Consider the following 25,134-nt stretch of genomic DNA (forward strand, 5'->3'; position numbering starts at 1 on the left):
CTACGACATAGAACGCGAACATTTTTAAAATAGTTATAAATTCCTCTATTTTGGTAGCTCACACACTTAGTATGATGTAGGCATTGTCATCTCAGAGGGTTTCGGTGACGCCATTAAAGAAGTCGAACGGCCGCGTATAAAATGGTGGCGATTTCGTGATAAGGAATGACCTTAGTTACGCGATTACCAATCATTAAAAATGTGAAAGAATCGTGGAACCATCACATCCGAAATGAGGATATACCCGATCACTATGGGGTTGCATCGCTCGTGGAAAAATTGCGAGAAAGGCGTCTTCGACGGTAATAATCACGTAATTCGCGTTAACGAGGATTCACTCACCAAGATTGGTCTGAACATCGAATTTGACGGTGAGCGACCAAAAGGCCCTCCGAAACAACGGTCGCTTGATACGCTAGATAGGGCCCTTTGATAAAATAAAATGGCGCAACCGATCACGACGAGCCGATCCCGTTTGTGAACGAGACAAAGGCTAAAGAAAAACAAGAAGTTGTTATGGGTTGTGATTTTCAACCCTAAATAAGAGTCTCAAATTGTAGTCTCCTATTTTTCGTTTTTGGTGCTGACGTTGCCATCATATACTTCGTTTTGCCTTTATTGATGTGAAACTGAAAATCTCGTGCCGAACGGATGAAGGTAAACTGCACATCTCGGGTTGTTCTGCGCATAATGTCAATATCGTCAACATAGGCGAGTAGTTGGTTGGACTTAAAGGGTGATGTTTCTCGCATTTACCTCAGCATTGTGGATCTTTTTTTCAGGACCAGGTTAAAAAGAAGAGTGCACGGTAGGGCATTTCCTTGTCTTAGACCATTGATGATGTTGAAGGGTCTCGAGAGTGATCCTGCTACTTTTGTCTAGCTTCGCACATTGGTGAGGGTCATCCTAGTCAGTCTTATCAATTTAGTCGAGATACCGAATTCTCTCATGGGTGTATACAATTTAACCCTGGCCATGCTATCGTATGGGGTCTTGAAGTCAATTGGTGGCCATATTCCAACAGTTTTTTCCATCGATTGCCGGAGAGAGAAAATCTGATATGTTGATGATTTACCTGGAGTGAAGCGCCTTTGGTATTGGCCAATGATGTTCTGAGCGTATGAGGCTATCCGGCTTAGCAAGATAGCGGAGAATATCTTATCGGTGGTACTCAGCAACGTGATACCTCTATAATTGCTGCACTGCGTGGTAACTCCCTTTTTATGTATGGGGCAGATAATGCTTCGTTGCGAGTTGTCGATGCGGTCGCTCCCTGTACTTCTCGAGTTCACAGAACTGTTGGTTCCCGGCTTCCTTTTTCTGTTTGTGAAGTCGTTTTTCCACTCGACGATAATAGCAGGTTTTATTTTCTGGCTGACTAGGAAACTTTCTCTGGGTACATGGTTTACTGGATGGCCGCTATAATATATGATGTGTTGGCTCTTTTCCAGGAAGCCGGTTCCTGTCCAGTGCATATCTTGCAACGCTGTTGCATCAGCCTTGGGAGAGGGTATCAGCAGTTGCCTAGCAGCTCCTTTTCTGTACAGCGAGCGTAAAAAATGAATATAGGCATTAACAACGCGCTGAAGTTTCGGCAGAGCTACATCAGCAAGTTCTTCCATTCTCTGTATGATGATAACGTCTTACCTCGGAAATTTTTCATAGTTGAAGTTCCAAGAGTATTTGTTAGCCAGTGGTTCAATGGAAAGAAAAGAAATTTGAAGAGAAATTTGAATTTGAAGGTATAATTACCTTGGAACATTTCGGAATGGTATAAAGAACCTACACCGACTTCTAGGAAATATTTGTATGGCAAACTTTGCTGTAAGCTATGTGCCTATCTCTTAGTGAAAGGTTGTGGTCCGGAATGATCAAAAAAATTAGCTCCAACATCATTCACCCTGAAATATTTGGTATGTCTGGTTTAGCGCCATATTCGCGAGAAAGCACTGGGGTGGTGGTACTCCTCTAGTGTAAACGAACAAGCAACATGAGAAGCCCAACGAGTCTTTTATTTTTTTCTTGGCTTCTAAACTAGAAAACGCAACTCTAGAAGACAAAAGGCTCCTAAGAAACTTTGCTAACTTAACTTCTGTGGATTATACTGTCAATCAACTTACGTTTGTGTGAACTGCAAAAATGAAATGAAATTAATACAAGTTCCAACAGTATAAGCAATAAATATTTCTGGGAGTTATTTTAGGTAAGAAGCTTCTTTAGAGGTGAAGATGAAACGACTTTTCACCGAAAACTTTAGGCTGGATTACGGTTTAAATTAGAGGACTGCTGATCTGGTCCGATGCTGCCTTGCCTCTGCCCTGCTAAGCTGCTTGACCGAAAGCGAGTATGGCTTTTAGCGTCCTATGCCAGCGTTCCAGCATCCCAGATCCATAGAACACATCAGATTCCGGGTGGTAAGCAGTCGTCCGATGACGTTTGGAGCCTAGTAGAGTTGCGTAACTCTGAGAATAACGTAGACTTGAACCGGATTCCCTGATCAGTAATGACTTCGGCGGGAATTCCCTTCCCGGCAAACGGCTTTGTGACCATGTGTAGTGGAGAAGACCAGCAGCTATTTGATGGTCTGCAAATACCCGGCTTTAAAAGTATGTCATTTTCTTATTTAGCAACAGTGAGCTTGTGGAGTGGTAATGGACGCACCTTCGAAAAGATAGGAGAGCCAGTGGCATGGATGTAGTGCTGTATTACATACTTAGCTGGCTGTAAGAGACTTTTTTCGGTAGTTATGTTGCTGTATTTTTGCTAATGTCTGCTATAACATACGCCATGAAAATGTTCGTCGAAGTCCCAGGTCCACGTCCATTTGCCTGTAGCTATAAGTGTATTTTGAGTTGTTGCGAGATCAACTTGTGACTCTGCGATAGTGGAAAGACTGAGACGTGCCCCCGAAGTTGCGGTGGTATCGGCAAATCGCAGGATTCGTTGAGGCCCCCGACACGCGACTACTCGATCGCCCATTTCAGTTAGCAGACCGCAAACAGATTCAGGACTCAGCTTCCGAACGCAAAGCTGCACCGTCGCCGCTAGCTTGGAGACAGTAACCGCGAGGGTGGCCACTGTCTGCTGAAGCTCAGTAATTTGGCTCGCGGCCTTACTCGACAATTCACCGGCCACGGTGCGTGCATGCATTTCGTGGATCTTGTCAATGGGGTTTGCTAACACCACCATTCAGCTTTACTGACTCACTTACCGACAGTCGCTTGATGAGGGTGCTTTTCAACTTTATGTAAGAACACTCTTCGAGCACGTTATGATGTCCGCGTGCGCGAACTACGCCTTCAACGGACGAAACTGAGAGTGCGAGCTATGCCGCCAAAACGGTGGCACCCAAATCGCCACGGCGCCACGAGAGGTGTGGATGTGCCGCAAGCGCCTGCCGCGTTGTTGTCGTATGATATTGGACAAACTTAACTTTAATTTATGAGAAGAAAGCACTACGGCCGAAGCGGAGCCACTCGAGTCCAAATGTCAATATCAAGAGGAGAAACCACGAGAAGCGCCAGAGGCCACAGCCTGCCCACCTTTGTACTTACTCTTGTGGGCTAAGGTGTTTTAGTCTTATCTAATTAATAAATAATTTTAAATTAATTAATGGGTTAATTGGAAATTCTTGTCAGGATGATTTTCCGATAGAATGTTGAATTTCAAAAATGATCTTTCAAATTCTTCATAAACGCAAAAACCTCAATATACGAGAAATGGAGAAAAACAGCAAACTCGAAATATGCGATAAAAAGCGAAAAAATTACAATTAATTGCATCCCCGTCCGATATTTACCTTAGTCTTAGATAAAACAAATCGACTTTCGGGGTTCTTACCCTAACTTGGGTGTGTCTACTCATTTTTTAAAAGTCCAAATGGAAGCTAGGAGAAAATCAAAAACTGAGTGAGCCAATATCATTTATTATATTTTTACGAATTTGAAAGAGAAAAAGTAAAACAAGCCGGGAAACCGGAAGCTGGACGCTTCAGGTACGAACGGTTTTGTGTTTTTCTTGGTACGTAGCACGTAATATATGCATATATTATGTGAGAATATACACTTTCGGATGATATTGACATTCATAGTCTTGAATTTGCAAAGAAGCGACAACTTTGACGTATTATAACTTTGTTAGTAATAGTGCATTTTCCACCAAACTTGGTAAGATCGTGCTCTATGTTATATCCTATATTGTTGCGAAATTTCGTAGTCCTAGCATGAACTTAAGGGGGGTCTTGGAGCGAATTACTAAAAATTATAGTAATATACTATTATTAACTTTATTTGTGCAGATATCAGTATGGAAGGTATTTCGGAGCCCAGGCACCATACAGTGGCAGCCTCTTGATTTTTTTCAGATTTTTCGGTTGGGTAGTTTCTGAGAATGGCGAGGAATGAGGAATGGTCACTTTCAACCCCCCGCCCTCCCCACCTTTTCAACAAATGTCAAAAGTAAGACCGTCTTCGAAAAGTACTAACTGAGACCTTTAATTTGATACCCCACATGACTATATTTGATGAAAAAAAAATTTACACCCCCCTTTTGCATGTATGGGGACCCCCCCTTAAATTCATCATTAAAGGATGTAACTCACTGTATGCGTGAGCGTTCACAGTTCCCAGCTTTCCACCAAATTTGGTGTCAATCACTACAACCGTCTCCGAGAAAAATGCGTGTGACGGACAGACAGACAGACAGACAGACAGACAGACAGACAGACAGACAGACAGACGGACAGACAGACAGACAGACAGACAGACAGACAGACAGACAGACAGACAGACAGACAGACAGACAGACAGACAGACAGACAGACAGACAGACAGACAGACAGACAGACAGACAGTAAACCGATTTTAATAAGGTTTTGTGTTTACACAAAACCTTAAAAACAATTACGCCATATTTTTTGACACAGTCAGCGGGATAAGAGCCGATTTTAGACGGTAGTTTTTACAATTCCCTAGAATTATCTTTTTCTTCCCTATCCGACTGGTTGTGCTGTCTTGGTTTAATAGAGGGTTCGCCCCTCATCTTGGAAAGTTTCAAAACATTGAGTAAAAGGAAAGACGTTGATTTCTTCCTATTCACGCGAAATATATTCGATTTTAACACGATTCTTGAGGGATGAACTGATTTTCTCGAACATTCATATTTTGTATTTGTATAATAATTCTGCGCTTCATATATCTTTCACTAATATATATATATATATATGTCTATTCTCTTTGATTTTACCGCACTCAATCATATTTCAAGACTCTGCTTTTCTCAATTTTCATTTTCAAAATAAACGAACCAATAAGAAAATTAGGTGTTTCGCTCCCTTCAAAAATAGTCCCATTCACGATTTGAACGCAATCAGGTCTGTAGAACAATTGCAAAGGAATAATTTTGGAGCTAAATGAAAAAGATCGAACTGAGAGTGTCCGTGCCGTTATTGGACATGTTAACTGGGTACCGTTGAAAAGTGCATTTACTATGGAAATAACGTAAAGTGAAAAAAAGTCAGTCATCAGGAACATCCCTTCATTACAAAATTCGAATTTCCGCTTTAGGATGACCGATTTTCTTCTCTTTGTGCATATTTGTAGAACCGATAATTGCATGAAAGGCTGTCGAAACGTGCGTTTAATAATTATGTCGATATCGACGTGCGTCTTATTCACATTTCGAATAGAACATTTTCCATAATCCAGTGTCGCAAATGCGCAAGTATTTCCTATGAAATTGAATCCGTAATTCTAAGAAAATTTAATTTATTATAATCAGGTCATAGAAATGTTGAAAATATCTCACCCATCGATCCCCCAAAGCAATGGTAAAAAATATTAAAAATAGGAAACAATTTACTTGAAAAACTATTAAACTCATTTTGTCCATGCAATATCTGAATGTGTTCTGATGAGAATACAATGCTGACATGCCCATTCATACCCAACTAATCAAAAGAGAATTTGAAAAATATCAAATTGAGTTTTGATGGCGATGTTATGAAAGAAATTATCATCAACTTTACAAATAATTATCAACATTAAGGGGGTCATCCAGTGTCCCGAACCCGGATGAATCGATTTTTTTGCAATCAATTGTATCCAGGTATACATAGTGTAGAATATTTGGGAAAAGTAATCTTTTTAATACTTCGAGTCATTCGGAAATTACAGTGCTAAACAGGTAAAGTGTCACATGTTAGGTTTAAGGTACGGCCGCATATACGCTATGCAAAGCGACACTACATTCAGCACAACTGCACACCCGCTGGCTGGAATCGCTATAAAGAGGCACAGAAGACTCTAAAGAAGAGCATAAGATCGGCTAAACGATCATCAAGGAAATGCTTTTGCGAAGAGATTAACTCTTGAGGAAACTTCAAAGCTGAAGCGGATTCTTGTTAAAAAACGTAACCAGAAGTTGGGTTATTTACGTTTGCAGAACGGGAGGTACAGAGAAAGCGATGAAGAAACGGCAGATCATTTGCTTGAAGTGTACTTCCCAGGTAGCATCCAAAATCTAATCTCGGGGCCGGCAGGTGCATACAGCCCTCAACCGAGAGACTGGAATCTGACATGCAAAGTAGTATCACTGGAGCGAGTAAAATGGGCATTTAACTCCAACTCATTCCATAGATACAAGTCTGCAGGTCCGGATAGTGTCATTCCTTTGCTAGTAATAGAGGGAATGGATTCCCTGGGTCTACATATTCGGAATATATCTCGTGCATGTTAGCAGCCGCTTATATTCCAGTTGACTGGCGTGATGTGAAGGTGATATTTATTCCGAATCCAGGGAAACCCACCTACAGAGATGCAAAAAACTACCGACTGATCAGTCTAACGTCCTTTCTACTAAAAGGACTAGGAAGACTAGTAAATCAGTTCATAATGGATACACCCATTCCGAAGTAGCCACTGCATCATAGGCAACACGCCTAGCAGAAAGCTAAATCCACAAAGGCAAGACACCATGATCTCACAGCAAAAATTGAAAAGGCGATGTCCGAAAAAATACGTGTTAGGCGCATACATGAACATCGAAGATGCCTTCAATTATGCCTTATTTGCGGCGATTTGTGATGCGAGTTCCTGGTAATGGGTACCCTGTGGCTCTTGGAGGACAAAAAAGTCTTCGCGCAAGCATTTGCGGACGATCTAGCCGTGGTAATTATCGGCAAGTTTGCGAACACAGTGTGTGACCGCTTGAACGCAACTCTCCATGGAATCCAAAGTTGGTGCCTCCGCAATGGACTCACGGTGAACGCTCAGAAGACTGGACTAGTTACCCACTTTAGCAGGGAAATCCAGCTGGCACAAACAGTCAAGTATTTAGGAGTACATTTCGACTCCAAATTAACGTGGAAGCACCATATCCGGGAACAATGTCAGAAATCCTGCAGATTGCGCTGATGTGGTAGGACTGCGCTAGGTAAGTCCTGGGATACATCCGTAATAAAACCCATTTTGATGTATGCATGCATCGTCTGGTGGCCGAGATTGAACTTTGCTAACAGCAGGAAGTTGTTAACACAGATTCAGATTCATAGGCTTGGTTACCTAAGTATTACTGGAACAATGAGTACTACGCCGACTACGGCACTTGAAGCTATACTAAATCTAGCTCCGATTCACTTGAAGGTGAAACGGGAAGCAGCGAACTACGTATATAGACTCGATACCATTGGAGCGTGGATATTCATACAGTCATGCGTCTATCTGGAAAGTCCTTGACAAACATCCGGTAGCTCTGATGCCGGCCGGCGTTGATGATGATGAATGACGTGGGCAGAGGCACAGCCATCCTAGTCAGATCGGAACAAAGGGCAAATAGCATCCCATCGGCTGCACTGGCATCAAACTGCCTGTTTGCCTAGGTCAGACTATCTGTCAGGGACCGAGGTGTCCTCAGAGTCTTAATCGGCTCTCTATACTTCCCGGGCGGCATAGGTCGCCACCTCAATCCAATTGTGTCCGAACTTTGGGGAATAGCGGCATATTTCGATACTTTCATCCTCGGCAGCGTGCGACAGTGTGCTCTTCGATTAATTCCAGTCAGGCCCACTCCTTAGCGTGAACATCATTAACGCTAGAGTGCGATCCTCTCCTCGAGAGTCTTCCTTTCTAGGCGGCTTTATAATCTCGTCTAATCTTTCAGCGTCTGTTTTTAGCTGCTCTTCTTTGGCAGCCCACTTCGACCACCATGCCCTCAGCCTATCTCTGCATCTACAGCTAGAAACTTGCATCTGGAAATTCAACTCTGCCTTCGAAACTACAATCGACACGCCTCGCCATTCTCTTCAACAACTGCCTGAACAACGAACACTTCCCGGTATCATGGAAATCAGCCCTCCTAATACCTATCCCTAAGGAGGAATGCTCGGGCGATCTTAAAGATTTGAGTCCCATCTCTGTCTTTTTTCCAATACTGGAAAAATCTTCGAACGTATCCCATTATTTCAACTCAATAGGGACTACTCCTCTATCACTCCACTTTATCAATTCGGCTTCGGAAACCTCAGATTCACCGAACAGGCAATCCTGTACCCGCAAGACCACATTTTCAATCACCTGGAAAATAGGCATTGCACCGTAGCCTGCGCCTTAGACCTTGAAAAGGCATTCGATTCAGTTTGAAAAGAGGCCTTGCTCTGCAAACTAATTCAAACCTATTGCCCCCTCCCCTTGTTCAGGATCCTTGGAGACTTTATCTCCAACTTAACTTTCCACGTGCGCTTTGATGGACTTTATTCCATCGACTTCCCGGTAAACTCTGGAATCTCTCAGGGATCCATTCTAGGCCCCGAACTTTTTAACATATTCCTCCACAATATTTCCCTCCCTCCCGTAAACTTATCCCCTACTCCAACGAAAGGTCAGGCGGCCCTTCACCCGCCCTTTCTCCCCAAAGACAATGGTTCTCCCGCTTCAGGAGGGATTCTCGTCGGATGCTAACGGCTACGCGGGATATTTCCGTAGATGAGCGTTACATACTTAATTTGTCACGCTTGAGCTTTCAAGTTAATATATACATATATATTTTTTGTACTGCACATGTATTTCTGTTTCTTTTTAAACCTTTCACTGATATAATAATTGCTATTAATTTCTATTCTCTTTGATTTTACCGCATTCCATCATATTTCAAGAAGTACTTCTCTCAATTTTCATTTTTAAAGCAAACGAACCAATAAGAAAATTAGATGTTTCGGTCCCTTCAAAAAATGTTCCATTCACTATTAGGACGCAATCAGGTCTGTAGAATAATTGCAAAGGAACAATTTTGGAGTTCAATGAAAAACTTCGAATTGAGAGTGTCCGTGGCGTTATTGGACATGTTATCTTGGCACCATTGAAAAATGCATTTACTATAGAAACAACGTAAAGTGAAAAAAAGTCAGTCATCAGGAACATCTTTTCATTACAAAATTCGAATTTCCGCTTTAGGATGACCGTTTTTCTTCTCTTTGTGCATATTTGTAGGACCGATAATTGCATGAAAGGCTGTCGAAACGTGCGTTTAATAATTATATCAGCATCGGCGTGAGTCTTGTTCACATTTCGAATAGAACATTTTCCATAATCCAGCTTCACAAATGCGCAGCTATTTCCTATGAAACTCAATCCGTAATTCTAATAAAATTTAATTTATATAATCAAGTCATAGAAATATTGAAAATATCTCACCCATCGATCACCCAAAGCAATGGTGAGAAATATTAAAAATAGGAAGCAATTTATTTGAAAAAGTTTTAAACTCATTTTATCGATGCAATACTTGAATGTGCTCTGATGAGAATATAATGCTGACGAGCCCTCTTCATACGCAACTAATCAAAAGACAATTTGGAAAAATACCAAATTGAGTTTTGATGGCGATGTTATGAAAGAAGTTATTATAAACTTTACAAATAATTATCAACATTAAGGGGGTCATCCCGTGATTTTTCGATATTCCAAGTCATTCCGAAATTACAATGCTAAATAGGTAAAGTGCCATATGTCAGGTTTAAGGTACGACCGCATACATGCTACGCACCGCAACACTACATTCAGCACAACTACCGCGACGTGGCATGCCTATATTACACTAGCACGGCAACCAACTACAAACAACTTTACGTTTTGACACTTTAACAAGTGGATACAAACCAAAAGTGAAAAATGGTAGCATTCAATTGCAAAACATTTTCTGCCAGGCAATTCAGCCGCGTTGCGTTGCTTTACTGGATGTCACGCCGCACGCCTACAAAGCCGTATAAAGATATTTTGACAGGCAGTGCAGTCTGTAGCCGCGCCGCGTCGCATAGCGTAGATACGGTCCTACCTTTATGTCGATAATCGTAATGAAGAGCGAATTTACCGGTCCGAAAACTAGGATAATTTCGACTCATCAGGCTGTTCTCCTATACGCTAAGGAAGGCGTGAACAAACACCAAAATTTACAAAAAAAGGTTAACATGTTATCAAAAATTTATCTTTGGATTTGGATTTTTTTAATAATTAATTTCTTTAAGATGAGCAGGTGCCCTCTAGCATGCCACCCGAAAAACACTTTTTTTTTGAGAGGATATTGAGTAACGATATCGGTCAGAAAAAAATTATTATGTATACTCAAGATATTAATAAATCTATGGTGACAAATTCGCATTTCCATCTTTATTCGGTTTAAAAAAATTCCATGAAAAAGCAAAAACAAAAAACTGCCCTCATTCGGGTTGACCCCCTTAAATACTTGAAAATTAAGCGTTTGTATATAGATTTTATCATGGCACATTTATATGTAGGTAATGCACATATGCAGATAAAAAAACACTTCAATTGTCATTATTCAAACACAGTGAAATCCCGATAATACGTACATCGATTGTTCGTATTTCCGGTTAATTCGTACAAATTTGCCAGTCCCCAGAGTTAATTCTCTTTGTTTTGCACTCCCAATAATTGGTGATCCCCATATTCCGTACGAAATCGTCAGCCTCTTGACCATTTGAATTATATGATGCCATCAGCGTAGTGGAGATGTTTAATGAAAAATATCGCAGTCCATAGAACTCCTCTATGTCCTTAAGACAGGGCTGCATGAAGAACGTCATCGATAAACCGAAAAACTAATATCAGTAACAAGATGCAACTCTGGCAGATTCCACTTTGGACTTCAAATATATCTAAGATGCAGGACGATGCGTCACGTGACATTTTGCACCATCATAACAGTTACTATGTAGTTACTCCGAAATGCCTCTGCTGCGTAGAGCACGTCAGATACACTCTCTGTTCACGCTATCGAAATCCTCCTCGAAGTCGGTGTCGCACTCAAGACGTATGCCCTTCTTGGGAATCTTAACGATCATGCCTTTCTTCGACTCTCTGGCAAAGGTCTCGGACAACCAGGATTTCCGTAAGAGTGGAAGTAACAGATCTGCGAAAATTGCAAGTGCAGCGATACATTCCTTCCTTCAGCTGCTTATCATCGTGGTGGAGAAGTCGTCCTTCACAGGACGAAAGTTTAGGCCTTCTTATATCATTACGATTTGCGGAAGTTTCGGCTTCTCTTACCAGTATAATAACAAAGTCACTTTTGTGACAGCGCACACTGCGATGAACTTCTCGGCCTTTCGCACGGTACCGGGGCTCAAATGCGTCACGCCAGCCATCACTTGCAGCGGCCAATAGAGCCTTCAATCTCTTTCGTTCATCAATCCCCTTCCACGGATCCGCATTCAGTCAGATCTTATGACGCCCCTTCGAAGCGGGACCAATGACCTACGTAGCACCTGAGAAAAGAGCATTTTCATGGGGTTCTAATGTAATATTCTCAGAGGGTTTACTGAAGGTATCTGCCGCCCAATCAGCAAGACAGCTCCCCCATTGTTGAGCGACAGCTGGATTGTATAAGCGGGCGCTTTTGAACTTAGTGGGGTGCACTTCTCCAGCCCTGCGTGAAGTGGCGTACGCAACCCTAAGCGAACGTAAGCTACTATTAGATGGTGATCCGTTTCAAAGTCGATGTCGGTGCCTGCCTTCTTTCGCACATCCAGAAGACAACTCCTAAAGCTATTACTGATCGCAAATTGGTCAATCTGACTGCTCGTACGATGTCGGCCAGTTGCAACCCAACTGGTATTATGCCAAGACTGTGTCCTCGAACAATGTTCGATATTTGTTCTAAACAAAAATTATTTTGAAAATAAAATAATCTTGCAGTCAAAACTCTGTGAGAAACCTGCCTGATCAAGAGAGCGCGTCTTGCGGTAGCGTCAGAAACAACCCGACATCATATTCTTCTCTGCTACCACTTGTCTCTCCAGAGTACAAAAGTATATTGCCACAAGAGAGAGAGGAGTACTCTCCGGAGTTCTACAATCTTGCTTTGCTAAGGCCCAGACGGTTCAGCTTATATCGTTGGAATTGTAGTTCATATTGCGAAAAACGAGTATTCTAAGGACCCTCGATATCGTTGTCGAGGAGCGTGCGCACATTCCAGAAACCAATCATAGTCCGCTTTCTATAACGAAAGGTCGTAGCTGTGAGGTCAATTCCCATCTGAGGCGTTGTTGAAATTCTGGTAGCAGTAAAGTATTGGAATTTTCAGGTTGTTAGCCCACAAATTTCTATCTCTTTTAGCCGCCTCTTACAATAAGCAGGAAGGAATTTAAGTGTATTCCTAACCCCAGGGCGGTAAGGTAGGTAAAGAATTAATCAACACCGGATATACGTTCACTTGTTGCAGGCTTACCACGTTCCTATAGCGCTTTATTGAAGAGTTCATCATTCTATAAATTTCTAGACTTTTGATCACATCAAATTTCCTTGTATCTCTTATGTGCTTCACCAACCTTACGCTCTACTTGGAAGCCATGTGTTTATTTAGGACGAGATGTTCCGCTACCTTTGATCTGAAAACCATGGCGCTCTTTTCCCGCCAACTCTGCTTCCTCGAAATGTTTCCTAAATTATATAGTTTCCTGCAATTTGCACAGGAAATTTCAAAATTCAAGAATACAATTTTCGAAGGGATCCAAAAACGGCCATCATCGAAATGGTCGCAAAGCACCTGGAGTTGGCAAAATACCATCAGAACTTCTAAAAATTTGAGGAAATGATTTCATAGGTTCGAGTAAGTTTCATGTTAAAGTTTGGACCAAAAAGGAGACAGGTTGAATCGCTCAGTTCTGGGCAGATCACTGCCACTGACAGTGATTGTGCCTGTTTCACGGGGATCGGTCGTCAAAAATTCAGTTTTGTTTATATTCAATCTGAGACCGTGTTGCATGAGGCAATCATTCCATTTTTGGATAAGTTACTCGAGATTATTTTCGCTATCAGATGTTAGGAAAACATCATCTGCATAAAGCAGTGTGTAGGGCGCTGGACGTTGGATATCCCGTGTGACGGTGTCCATAACAAGAACAAAGAGGTGTGGTGAGAGGGCGCTTCCTTGATGAACAAAACAACGGTTTTGATACACCCGCCACATTTCCAACTTTACTTTTCGGATCGTGGTAGAGCAATTGAACCCAGCGTACGAGTTTTTCTGGCATGAAAGACAAATAGAGCCTTGGGAACAAATTATTTCACTGTTTAAGGACGAACTATATCATGGGTAACAGGTAAAATCTACAAAAAAATATCAGCTTCTTTATTTATCTATAAAAAGCTTATAAATTCTGTAAAGCTACGAATTAAACGGTTTTGAATTATTTTTATCACGTGGTTGACAGTGAATCATGACCTTAATCGCACCTCCATGACCATATCGGGATGTCTCAAAAGCTTTTGTTGTTTCCGTAATATCAAAATGATGTGTAACCAGCTTTTTAGCATCCACAGCTCCGCTAGCAATAAGCGAAAGCGCAATGGGGTAACTGAAAAAATATTTGAAAAATTATAGATTGTACATAAAAAAAATGTTCAATTTGGTTATGATTTTAAGCAAAGATATGAATGACTCTAATGCATGAATCCAATAATGCTATTCATATCTTTTTCGTATCTAAAGAAAGTACAGAAAAGAACTGTAAATTGAAACCAGGTTAATTCACTTGGTGTCACCATATTAAAACTTACGCGTTAACATAGCGGAAAACTCCACGAATGTCGACTTCCCGGACCAGAGCGTTGCACAAAGGAATTTTTACTTCAGCCTGACCCATTCCAACTATTACGACACATCCACCAGATTTCGTAGCCTTCAATCGTACATGAAGAATATGCGAAAGTTAAGAGTGTCAAAATATTAAAGAAAAGAAAAATGACACCCACCAATATCGCCAACCTCGACGTAGTTTCTCCTCCACAACATTCAATAGTTTTGCTCGGAACAGTTTCCATAACCTCATGTATCTTCTTCACTATTGTCTTCTCATCTAAATCCCGCGACACTAGCAAGGTATGCGTCGCACCTAACTCTTTGGCCACATCCAAACGTCCTTGTATCATGTCAGTAATCAAAATTTTCGTTGCACCCATGGCTTTGGCAGTGAGTAGCGTCACCAAGCCAATAGGTCCTGCTCCTAGAATCAGAACTTCAGAACCAGGCCCAACTCCAGCACGTAAGCATGCATGAACTCCAACCGAAAGTGGTTCGAGAAGGGCACCTTCCTCCATTGATACATTAGGTGGTAGTTTGTGACAGAAATCGGCAGCGTGCTTATAGTATCTCGAAAGGTTTCCATTAACTGGTGGCGTTGCGCAGAAAATCATTTTTTCACAGAGATTATATTTTCCGGTCTGTGTACAGAAGGAGTTTCATTGGTAAAAGCACTGAACTGAGTCTTTTTTTGTTTCCTGAACCAGAATCTGTAATTAGTCACTTACCTTGCAAAATTCGCACAGCCTGCAACCAACGCCAGGCTCAATAGCAACGCGGTCACCCACTTTCAGATTCGTCACATTTTTCCCAACTTTTGCAACAACTCCTGACGATTCATGTCCCACAATCATTGGTTTCTCCACAACAAAATCACCAATGCGTCCATGTACTAAGTAATGAACATCGGAACCGCAAATTCCTACACAATCCATTTCAAGAAGAACCTCTAAAATATAGGAAGGTTTGAGTTAGCTTATCTGGGGATTGATTTGAAATCAAAGTACGTACCATTGTCGTTGATTTCAGGAATCGGCCGTTGTTCCTAAAATAAAGAAATGTGAAATGTGAGTTAGGTCGGACAATAATTTGGAAAATCAATATGATGGATACAGAACAAAATTTTGTAAGTTACCAATCTTAAATCCTCCACACCATAGAGTATCGCACTTAAATTGTCCTGTTTATTAGCCATATTGGTAAAGGAATTGGCTATTGTTTCTGAGCTTCTAAGGAGGCGATTAAAATTTCGATTTTATGTCAGCCAACGAAGTAAAAGAGACGCGGACTTTCCGCATGCTACAGACTATATTTCCGTATACAAGATGCGGATATCCATCAAATGTGCGTATGTGGGACTGAAACACATGTAGAGCAAGTTTTTTTCATGCACTAAATGGCCATTCAAACCGTCGCGTGTAATATTCTGATGTAAGAATAATAGGTCCCAGGGGTATGTTCGATAAATCTTAGAATGGATGGGTTCAATCCCCGGAGCAATGGCGATCATATTCCGAACGTAAATGCATATAATATTTGTGGCAAACCAGGTGCTATCTCACCATTTCAATCTATTCCGGCACTCCGCGGGTCTTAACAGAACAGTTAATATGGCATTACCACCAGATACTGTTGAAATGCGTTAGACTGAATGCTTGGCGTGTGAGAGAGTAGCTGCGACCACATTCGACGTTCAGCTCACGAAATGGGTAATCGGGTAGTTGAACGCCACTGGTACCACCAGGCCACTAAATGTAATAGCCCATGGACGTGAGTCTTAGCTCGCGTAGAACTTTTTTCGTGGCACTTCACTTTAGCTGACATCTTTCCATCATTTTTGAGGACGTTGCCGACCCACGCATTCGCGCGCTCTTCCAAAAATATCGGTAGTACTGAATGTAGTATATCTCAGCCAGTTTAGCATGATGTTGAGCACCACAGGGACACTATTGGTTCCCCAATCTTCTCTAAGGTCTATCCTTTGCAACCCCAGAAGCTCACTGAAGGAGAGAGAGAGTTTGAATAACTACCTAAGCAGGATACATGCAGAACTTCCAACGCCAGTTCGTCATCTCCACTCCATCTAGGCGGGTCAAGATTATAGATGCTCAGACCGGTGCCTCGTTCCACTCATTCAAGACTTTGTGCACCATTTAGCAAACTGTCGTGTTTTCTCTATCTTGGATCTCGCCAATGCTTATTGCCAAATCCTTGTAGGTTCCAAATATATTCCAAAGACAGTAATTTGGAACTCGAGTTAACACGGATGACTTTTGATCTGTGCAACGCGACGCAAACTTTCCAAAAATTCGTCCACTTGAACTTCTATTTCGTCTACTAAGAGGACATTCTGATCGCATCTTCCACCGAGTCCAAGCATTTGGCACATCCACGAGCCCATTTTTCAACGCCTTCTTGCCAATATCCTAATTCCTAACGATGAAAAGTGCAGATTTCCCCCGCAGAAAGATATTCCATCACCCTTGACGGTATACAATCCGGCACGACAAGGTGCAATGGATCGTGAGTTTGGCGCTACCAAAGACGGTCAGAAATCTTAGAAGGTTCTTGGGTATGAAAAACAGACATCGCACCAAGCGCTGCTCTTCACTAGATAGTGAATTAAAGCTGGCCACCGTTGGGTTTCTTCTCAAGACAATTGAGTCCCGCTCAACGGAATTGCAGCGCCTATGGTCGTGAATTACCCGCGTACCTGAGCATCAAGCACTTCCGTTTTTTCCTTGAAGGCAGTCAGTTTACATCGTACATTCAACATGTGTCTGGTAAAGATAACTTACCCGATGATACTTTGTCTGGGATCTTTGGGATCAGCATCCCCACCGCAGTCGATTTTTCGTCAATCGCTGCGGCCCAGAAGGATGATGCAATTTTTCCGAGCGCGTAGTCGGACTCAAAATAAATGTTTTAGGAGTTCCCTATTTTCGGCTTACTCTCCTCTAACTGCTGTGAGATCGCCGAAAAGGGATCTAGACCATATATTCCGGACGCTTTCCGCAAGGAAGTGTTTCGCTCGGTGCACGATCTTGCTTATCCCGATATTTGGAAAAGAAACCAGCTAGTCTCCAGCAAATATTTGTGGCCTTCCATGAACAACGAAGTGAATTCTTGGTCCAGAGGTGCGATGGATGCCAAAAGTATAGAGCGTTGAGAATGGATTCCGCGCTTTGGTGTTTCCACCGTAATCATCACAGACCAAGTAAATTCCATTCGAATTTACTCTCTTTTTAGAGCTTAGAAAGCTTCTTGATTAAAATCCCGACGGATAACCACATACCACAGTCCAATGGGACGCGCAATGCAGCAATTATTGCGCGCGGCGAACCATCCTGATCGTAGGTCTTGCCTTTTGTTCTGCTTGGCCTGCGTACATCAGCCGCGAGGAGTTTGCTGCCAACCCTGCTAATCTGGTGTGCGGGGAGAATCTAAATCTCCCCGACGACCTGGTTCTCGACAAGAAAGACGGGATTGGAGAGACCACGTTTTAACAAGAACTGATGCTACTCGAAGCCCCTGCGGATGAGAATCACGCAGAAGAGGTTTGCTCAAAAGGATCATCACTTTTGGCAATCATAAGCAAGGTATGACATTGAAACGAATCTCCAATCATCCCAATAAAAGCAGTCACATGAACCACAATCGTACAAAGCATGCCATTTCTTCAACTACGTAGTTTAGCGCAGTTCATCACGAATTCCTGGGATAAGGTCATACCGTCAATAAAGAATGCCACCAATGCCAAATATGTGAAAATATTTACATTTAGTGTAAAAAATATATATAATTTTTGTAGGACCAGGTTAGAGAGGATATATAGTATCTATCTAGCACCACACATTGGTCAAGGTTAGTTTTGGTTTAGTGTTACTAGTTTTGTCGGCATATTCTTTTTTTCATCGACTTCATCTTCTTTAGTCTCTGTCCCGTTCAGTAAAGGAGTCAGCCCGTCTTGATCTCCTTGTGCGACTGGGAGGCCCTCAGATCACCATATAGCGTATCAAGCAATTGTTACTTAAGTCGGCCTTTTGGTCGTTTCCTATTGAATTTTATCCTCAGGCTAATCTTAACTAATCAGGTCTCATCAGCGCGAATTATATGGCCCTACCCTTGAAGACGTCTTTCCCACGTTAGGTCTAACCCCATTGACCGCCAGGATGGATTCTCTTCAGTTTCCTTGGTTCAATAACCGCGTCCTTCAGTTCCATTTTCAAAAACGAATTTATTGATTAATGTAATTATAATTTTAGTTATGTTGTATTCATACTCTAAGCCGTGCAACATGACCTAAAATATCATAATATGTAACCCTTGATGCCCTCCGGGGAAAATTTTGAACCCAGGATGAAATCCATGCAGGCCCTCACTAAAATTGTAAAATGAAGCTAATTTCATTTAAGTCTTTATCTAAGCCAGGGGAATCACACTCATTCTCCCTTTCGATGGCCTTGGCCTTCAAAACTTTTTCTATATTGGCAACAAATACAAAATATTGTCTGATCATGCATCTAAATCCAGGAGATCCTTTCAAAATGAAAATCAAACAACACCAAGCTGTTCAGATGTCGCCATTAAATCAACTTAAGCTCTTATTTAACGATACGTTTCTCACTTTTGATAATTAATATGGTATGTCATCAGGTTATCAGTTATGAATTTATTTCTGAATGGATGAAACTGCACCAGCAACGTGTACATTTGTAAAATCACACAGATTAAATAAATTGTATATTTTAATTTATTGCTAGCATTAAGAGATTATAAGCGTTTGCAGGCATTTCTCAGAGTTCTACAGAAAATAAAACATGGAGTTTGTGAGGTAGGAAAGTAAATATTGAGAGCTGCACTTGCAACTAAATATTATTCAAGCAGTTGTTGAAGATTATATATTTCCCATGATTTATGTTGCATACTTTCGAATTAACAAAAATTGCTATTGTATTTTACCATAATCTCTTATTCTGCGTTCTAAATTACTTTCATCTCTAATAGAAAAATGGCAATGATAACTAATCAACTTTTAAAATATAAACAAGTCGGGAAACCGAAAACTCGGCGCTTCAGGTATGAAAGATTTTGTTGATCTTTCATGTAACAATATTCGGGTGGTTTGATTTATACATAACTCATAGTGAACGTATCCAAAAGAGGCAACTTTGACCTTCTGTAACTTAGTTAATAATAATAGGACTTCCTTAATTTAAGTGACCCTTTATGACCCCCTTACTCCCCTATTTCGCAGTTGGATTCAAAACCAGGACTTGATTTGGAAAGTAATAATCGAGACCTTTGATTTGATACCCAACATGACTATATTCGATGGAAAAAATGGACACCCCACTTTTGCTTATATGGGGACATCCTCCTTGTTCCACATAGAACGATTCAACTCACTGCATGAATGGACGTAGTTCCCACCTTTCAATCGGTACAACCGTTTCTAAAAAAAGTGCATGTGACAGACAGATAGATAGGATAAAGTACAACCACAAATATCAAACTCGAACAAGCAAGAATCTTCGATAAACCAATTTTAAATTAAAAATTCAATTGAGCACCTCTATAGACAGTTAGTCAGGATGATTCTCATAGCATATAGTTCCCAATTAAAACTCGATAGATCGAGAGAAGAAAAGGGAATATGACTAACACTGTAGACAAGATTCAGAAGGCCTTCCTATAGAAAAAGACTCGGAAAAGAGTAACCTAAGGGAAAAAACTAAACTATTAACTATTTGAGGACATCTAGCGAGAAGATTAGCCCGAATGGATCAGAAAAGAGTCCGAACTTCATGATTAATAAAACAAAACAAACTTTCATTGAGGACCAGGAAGAACTATTGAACATGTGCTGAAACTTGAGACTCTGGCAACCGAGTCTGCCGAAGGAACAGATCGTTATTGATATTGAGGCCGACATTCAATTTGAAAACAACGAATTGAAAAAAGCAACATGAAATAATGTGGCTGACATCCTCTCCTCATGTAATAAACTTATACTAAAGGAACTATGGATAGCGCAAAGATAAGGAAGAATTATAAAGAAACCGAAAGAAAATCCGATGTTTTATTTAAAAGCGGGCAAAAGGGAAATGCGGTGGAAAAGAAGGGTTTCGACGCAACATTGTTGCAAAACCCAGCCTAATTGAGAATGCCCAACCGCGTGCTGCCAAGAATAAAGGGTCTACCTCAGATCTAAAAACGTAACAACGAATTGCGGGAAATTAAAGCAGCTACAAACTTGCCCACACAAAATATAGTCAAGTGGCTACTAAGTAGATTTGAGGAGCTATGAGTACTATTGAATCTAAAAACCATTAGGAATAGAGAGGACCTTATCATGAAATCAAAGGATGTGGAGTTGACGGATGAGCGGATAGTGTCATTCGAGGTGGGGCTCTTGTTTCCAAGCATCACGGTGAAGGAGGAGTGGTTACTAGGAAAAAAATTGACACCGAGGGTTATTTTTATATTATCGTGGTGAAGTTGAGTTTGCCAATCATACCCCCGCAGAGGGAGAGGGTAAAGAGAATATATAGAAAGAAGAAAAAGGTCCCACATTTCTACTTTTGTTGGAGTTACGACACCCCAGAAAAGGGCTATTTTCGAATTACAAATAAGCTTATTTTTGAGGTAATTTTCATTCCAATGTATAGGGGGGGGGGGCACCCCTTGCCCTTCACCTCCCACCGCGACCGCGCGTCCCCCTGCTGACATCGGCCTCCAAAAGGGTCAGCATTTAGTAGTCGCTTATGTGTTACTATCTGCTCGCAGGGGAACAGAGTGTCGTCCCCTCAATATTCAATACGGCCGGGCCTATCCCCGATCCGGTTGTCATTCAGCATGGGCAGAACTTTTTTGTCCTTAGACTCTAAACATATCGCTCGAGGATGTTGATGAGTGTTAGGCTGGAAAAGCAACTACTTCAGCATGAACCAGAAGTTGATGCTGCTCTACATCTCACTCATGTCTTCGTCGTGCCATTGGAGTATTCCGGTCTGTAACAATAATAAAGGAAGAACCTCGCCCGCGTCCGCCAGATTTCCCTGACGTGCTGATCAGACAGTGGAACTGACTGCAGATTATGCCATCGATTGCCATCCTATTGAACACACTACCATGGGATCGTCGGCGAGTAGGTCATTCTAGAGTTTCGTGGTCCAGAAGAGTATAAGTACCTTGGACAATTGTGGGAATGTATCAGGCATATTGCCAGGAACTGATAGCAATAGCGCGTAGGTATGGTTGACACGCTATACTCCACATGAAGGTTTAGTTATACCAGTGGCATTAAATTTTGACATACTGCTAAAAACGAAGCGGTGCGCTACAGGTTAATGAAAATGGGGTTTGATTAGTTTCATCGATATTGTTGTCTCTAATAATCAACTATGTTATTCCTTATAAATCCTATTAGAAACAATAATCCAAGAAAAGATTTGAATTCATTCAATTCTGGATTTTCTTTTCTTTTACACACGTATCTATCATGGGCAATCAACGTGTTAAAAGCGTAGGCTTAGCTTTCTAATGGTGAAAAAAGTATTGTTGGCGAATGAAAAATTCTAAATACAATTCTGTTTTCTACTCGACCAATATAGATAGTGTTGTTGAGTAAGGCCCATAGGCACTATGACGATACTAGACAAAGTGACCTTCACGGTTCTTACTTTTCAAAAATAACTGATCTATTACGTGAATGCTCCCTTATCAACTTGTTACACAGATAAGAGGTAGACTGGGGGTAAAAAAAGAACCTTTTACTAATATAAGATGAACTTTGAATGGGCATTGATTTCTTCGTAGTTTTCAGAAATTTTGCGAAGTGAATTTATTTATTTGTGAGAAACATCTAGGATTCGAACCGGTTTTGGGGACCTTATGAGATTTTGAATAAAAAGTTCCGAAGAAACTGGCTTAAGGCAGGGACTTTTTTCTCACTTATGCATATATACCATATTTCTGGCAGCCTCGTACATACAGCTAGCTTGCCTGTATAAAACATCGAAATGATAAAATACTTACTAAGGTCAAAAAGGAACCACCTCAAAATTTTTAAAGTGGAATGATACATGCTGTCCCGCTAGTTATCGATCCATTTCTCCATAATTCTCTTCCTAAAAGTGCGAGTTGTGATTTGTATTTGTCCGTTCTATCGCTCTCTATGGTTCTGAGTGTTGATCCACTATAAAAGGCAATGAGCGGCGCCTTGCGGTAATGGAGACGAAGATGTTGTGTTGGACTAGAGGGACTATGGGGTTGCACCAATCTTGGAAAAATTGGTGGAGAGGCGTCTTCGATGGTATGTTCACGAAATTCGTGCTAACGAGAATTCACTTGTCAAAATTGGTCTGCATATCGAAGTCGATGGTGAACGACCAAAAAAATCGACCGAAATAATGGTGGCTTGGTACGCTGGATGGGGATTTAAAAGCCTCGCGATTGCATCTAGATTAGGCATTTTATAGAACCAAATGGCGGAACCAATCATCACGAGCCAACCCCGCTTGTGAACGGGACAAAGGCTGAAGAAAAAGAAAAAGTTGCCTATGACACATCGATATCCACTCGAGATAGCTATTAAAATCAAGTAACTTCCATCACAATAAATAAATTGGATATTATGAAACGATAGCACAATTACATCCCTCATATAACAGATATGGATGTTTGTTTCGTAAAGCTGATAATTATCTTCCACAAATAATAAAAATTACTGTACAGAGTGTGGAGGGAGACAAATGACCACTTTAACTGCATCTTAATCTTAATGATCTTTTCTATTTCGTAAGAAAATGTTACGGAGAAACGATGAATTCTGTCGGGAAACGGGAACCGCATAGAACAAATCAAATAAAGTCACAAGACCAACCATAGCCCAAGGTGGATTGGGGGAAAAACTAACGTCTGGTCTAGGATACACGTTGAATTGGCCGATTATTAGTGGGCCTCGAGCTTGATATACTTTATATCGAGCCGCGATTAACGTGTGGAAGAGTGAATATCAAATAATGATAGAAAGATTAAGCGAATGAATTACAATTTATGACGGGAGGTGATCAAAGTACAAGATAGGCTAAAATCTAAACAGTAATTATCAACAAAATGCAGGTTTACGGTGCCTATGTAATGTCATCTTAAATTGTCTCATAACCTTGATGATACCACACTGCACACTTCACAAATGCAACTCCTCCTCCTTTATGGCTTCCATAAACAAACTTCCAATGATTGTATCGTGATCATCATCATATCCATCAATGCAACAAAATTTCCTTTTCGAACAGTTAATAACAGTACAGCCTTACATATTCATTAGAGGGAAGTAAGTTTGTCTATTAAAAAGCAACTAACAGTTTCCCATTCGTTATTGCCTCAATAAACTTTGCATTCTATGAAGAATTTCTGAGCAACAAAGATACACTTCACTAAATAAATCTTAATAAGCAGAAACTTCTTACTAATCTCAGATCTTCCACGCCATATAGAACTGCAGTTAGATTGTCCTTAGCCATGGTATCACTGTTCACTATTGAATGAGCTCTATCAAATCTGACTGCGCGACTCTAGTAAGATACCGTAGATGTGAATAGTACTCGAGCTGGAACTGAATTAAACCTGGACAAGTACATAAGCTTCTATCAGAAGCACATTGGCATGGAGCTTGGTCGAACTCTGAGAGTTCTCAATACACTATAGCTCAGTCAAGTAATCGGACGGCAATGATGTTGAAGAAAAGTGGAGGATTTGAAGTGGCAGATCTCCTATGAACTTAGTCCACTTAATGGTTTTATGGCCAGATTATGTTAGGAAACAAAAAAAGACTTTCCATTAATATTTTCCTTCATTTTCATTTGACTTTATCAAGAGATTTCAGCCATACACTAAGTCCAGTTGATGTGAGCATGGTTTGAACACTGTTGTTATCTATGAGCCTACGTCCTAACTGCTTCCTAATGTCAGTTAGATTCATAAAACTAAGCATTCAGAAAATCATAACAACTTAACACATAAATCCAAACTGTCTTGATATCTGTTCAATTATTGTAGCTATGAATCCCAATAAGCCATCATCTGAACGGAGAGAGAGAGTCCAAAAATAGATTTAGAGTTCACCATAGACGAGCACATCGTGATGATAGAAAGTACCATGCCAGCCTCCATAGTTCCATGTGACATTGAGTACAGATTATACTGTTTCTAGTGAGGATGATAAGTTGAAGAAGAATCTTTCATTTCACTCTCCTTGCAGATACGAAATGGGATGACGTTGGTAGCGAAGTTTTCAAAAATACTCTTCTAATTCCGTATATGATGCTCTGAAAAAAGAGGATTTAAAAACTTGTTACTTCCCGCTCGATGCGTTAACAGTTCTATTATTATTATTCTGTCAAGGGAAAGTCGCACCGCGTCCTTAAAAAACTATTGTGTCCCTTTTTCTGCTTATAGTGTACCGATTAATATCTATTTATTAAAGTATCTCAAGCAAGCATATAACCGTCAGGAACTTTAGTATATTCCCTACTTCCAAATCTTTCAACTTTGCATCTCAGTGTTCTCCCAGATGCCTCGACTTACTTTGCACAAGTGCCGGAAACTGCCCCAGGACATGTATGGAGGTTTCATCACACTCCGCACGAAACCTGCGGGTGGTATCCGTAGATATCCCTAGCTTCCCTAGGTGATAGTTTAGCTGACCGTGACCAGGGAGGATTCCCACTATGATTCGAAGGTTCTTTTTGGAGATGTTTAAGCAATCCTTTGTGCGCATGGGCTCGTATCCCGCAATAAGAACCCTGGACTGCTCCATCCCTGGTAGGTCTGGCCAGTATAGTTCCCTCAACCATTCCTCGTCATTTCTTAGTTTTATAGCCATGGAACCGTTTCCGATTCCACAGAAGGGTTCTGGCCCGTGTAAAGGCATTCCTGCTCCCTTCTTGGCTAGTTCGTCCGCTGCCTCGTTGTCTTCCAACACAGCATGGCCTGGAACCCAAAGTTTCCAGGCCTTGTTGGACGAGACGAGTGCAT

At 41.1% G+C, this 25,134-nt stretch overlaps 3 protein-coding genes across 4 annotated transcripts; all 3 read right to left on the minus strand.

The window, feature by feature from the left end:
* Nucleotides 1–5,181: 5,181 nt before the first annotated feature.
* On the minus strand, nucleotides 5,182–5,929 carry LOC119659100. Its single transcript, XM_038067022.1, has 2 exons — nucleotides 5,806–5,929; nucleotides 5,182–5,750 (listed from the first exon to the last, which is right to left on the minus strand). Exons 1-2 carry the CDS (start codon nucleotides 5,887–5,889, stop codon nucleotides 5,250–5,252), a joined length of 585 nt encoding a protein of 194 aa, XP_037922950.1. The 5' UTR covers nucleotides 5,890–5,929; the 3' UTR covers nucleotides 5,182–5,249.
* Nucleotides 5,930–9,036: 3,107 nt separating this feature from the next.
* On the minus strand, nucleotides 9,037–9,905 carry LOC119659101. Of its 2 annotated transcripts, none has more exons than XM_038067024.1 (2): nucleotides 9,687–9,905; nucleotides 9,037–9,610 (listed from the first exon to the last, which is right to left on the minus strand). In XM_038067024.1, the coding sequence occupies exons 1-2, from the start codon at nucleotides 9,688–9,690 to the stop codon at nucleotides 9,144–9,146; spliced, it is 471 nt and encodes a 156-aa protein (XP_037922952.1). In that variant the 5' UTR covers nucleotides 9,691–9,905; the 3' UTR covers nucleotides 9,037–9,143. The 2 variants fall into 2 exon arrangements, with proteins under 2 accessions (XP_037922952.1, XP_037922951.1); XM_038067023.1 differs by having other exon boundaries at nucleotides 9,037–9,632; nucleotides 9,687–9,891.
* A 3,713-nt stretch (nucleotides 9,906–13,618) lies between these two features.
* On the minus strand, nucleotides 13,619–23,729 carry LOC119659099 (sorbitol dehydrogenase-like). Its single transcript, XM_038067021.1, has 6 exons — nucleotides 23,568–23,729; nucleotides 15,103–15,136; nucleotides 14,820–15,040; nucleotides 14,265–14,732; nucleotides 14,070–14,191; nucleotides 13,619–13,867 (listed from the first exon to the last, which is right to left on the minus strand). Exons 1-6 carry the CDS (start codon nucleotides 23,619–23,621, stop codon nucleotides 13,678–13,680), a joined length of 1,089 nt encoding a protein of 362 aa, XP_037922949.1. The 5' UTR covers nucleotides 23,622–23,729; the 3' UTR covers nucleotides 13,619–13,677.
* Between the last annotated feature and the right edge of the window lie 1,405 nt (nucleotides 23,730–25,134).

This window comes from Hermetia illucens, chromosome 6 (genome assembly GCF_905115235.1).
Source record: "Hermetia illucens chromosome 6, iHerIll2.2.curated.20191125, whole genome shotgun sequence".
NCBI lineage: Eukaryota > Metazoa > Arthropoda > Insecta > Diptera > Stratiomyidae > Hermetia > Hermetia illucens.

Excerpts from the sequence above, each read along its gene's own strand:
- LOC119659100 (XM_038067022.1), bottom strand. The coding sequence starts at position 5,889 with ATGGACAAAATGAGTTTAATAGTTTTTCAAGTAAATTGTTTCCTATTT. Across the intron at positions 5,751-5,805 it reads TTGCTTTGGGGGATCGATGG|AATTACGGATTCAATTTCAT; the intron begins GTGAGATATTTT and ends AAATTTTCTTAG.
- LOC119659101 (XM_038067023.1), bottom strand. The coding sequence starts at position 9,761 with ATGAGTTTAAAACTTTTTCAAATAAATTGCTTCCTATTTTTAATATTT. Across the intron at positions 9,633-9,686 it reads TTGCTTTGGGTGATCGATGG|AATTACGGATTGAGTTTCAT; the intron begins GTGAGATATTTT and ends AAATTTTATTAG.
- LOC119659099 (XM_038067021.1), bottom strand. The coding sequence starts at position 23,621 with ATGGCTAAGGACAATCTAACTGCAGTTCTATATGGCGTGGAAGATCTG. Across the intron at positions 14,192-14,264 it reads CGTCGAGGTTGGCGATATTG|GCTACGAAATCTGGTGGATG; the intron begins GTGGGTGTCATT and ends GTACGATTGAAG. Across the intron at positions 13,868-14,069 it reads GTTTTCCGCTATGTTAACGC|TTACCCCATTGCGCTTTCGC; the intron begins GTAAGTTTTAAT and ends ATATTTTTTCAG.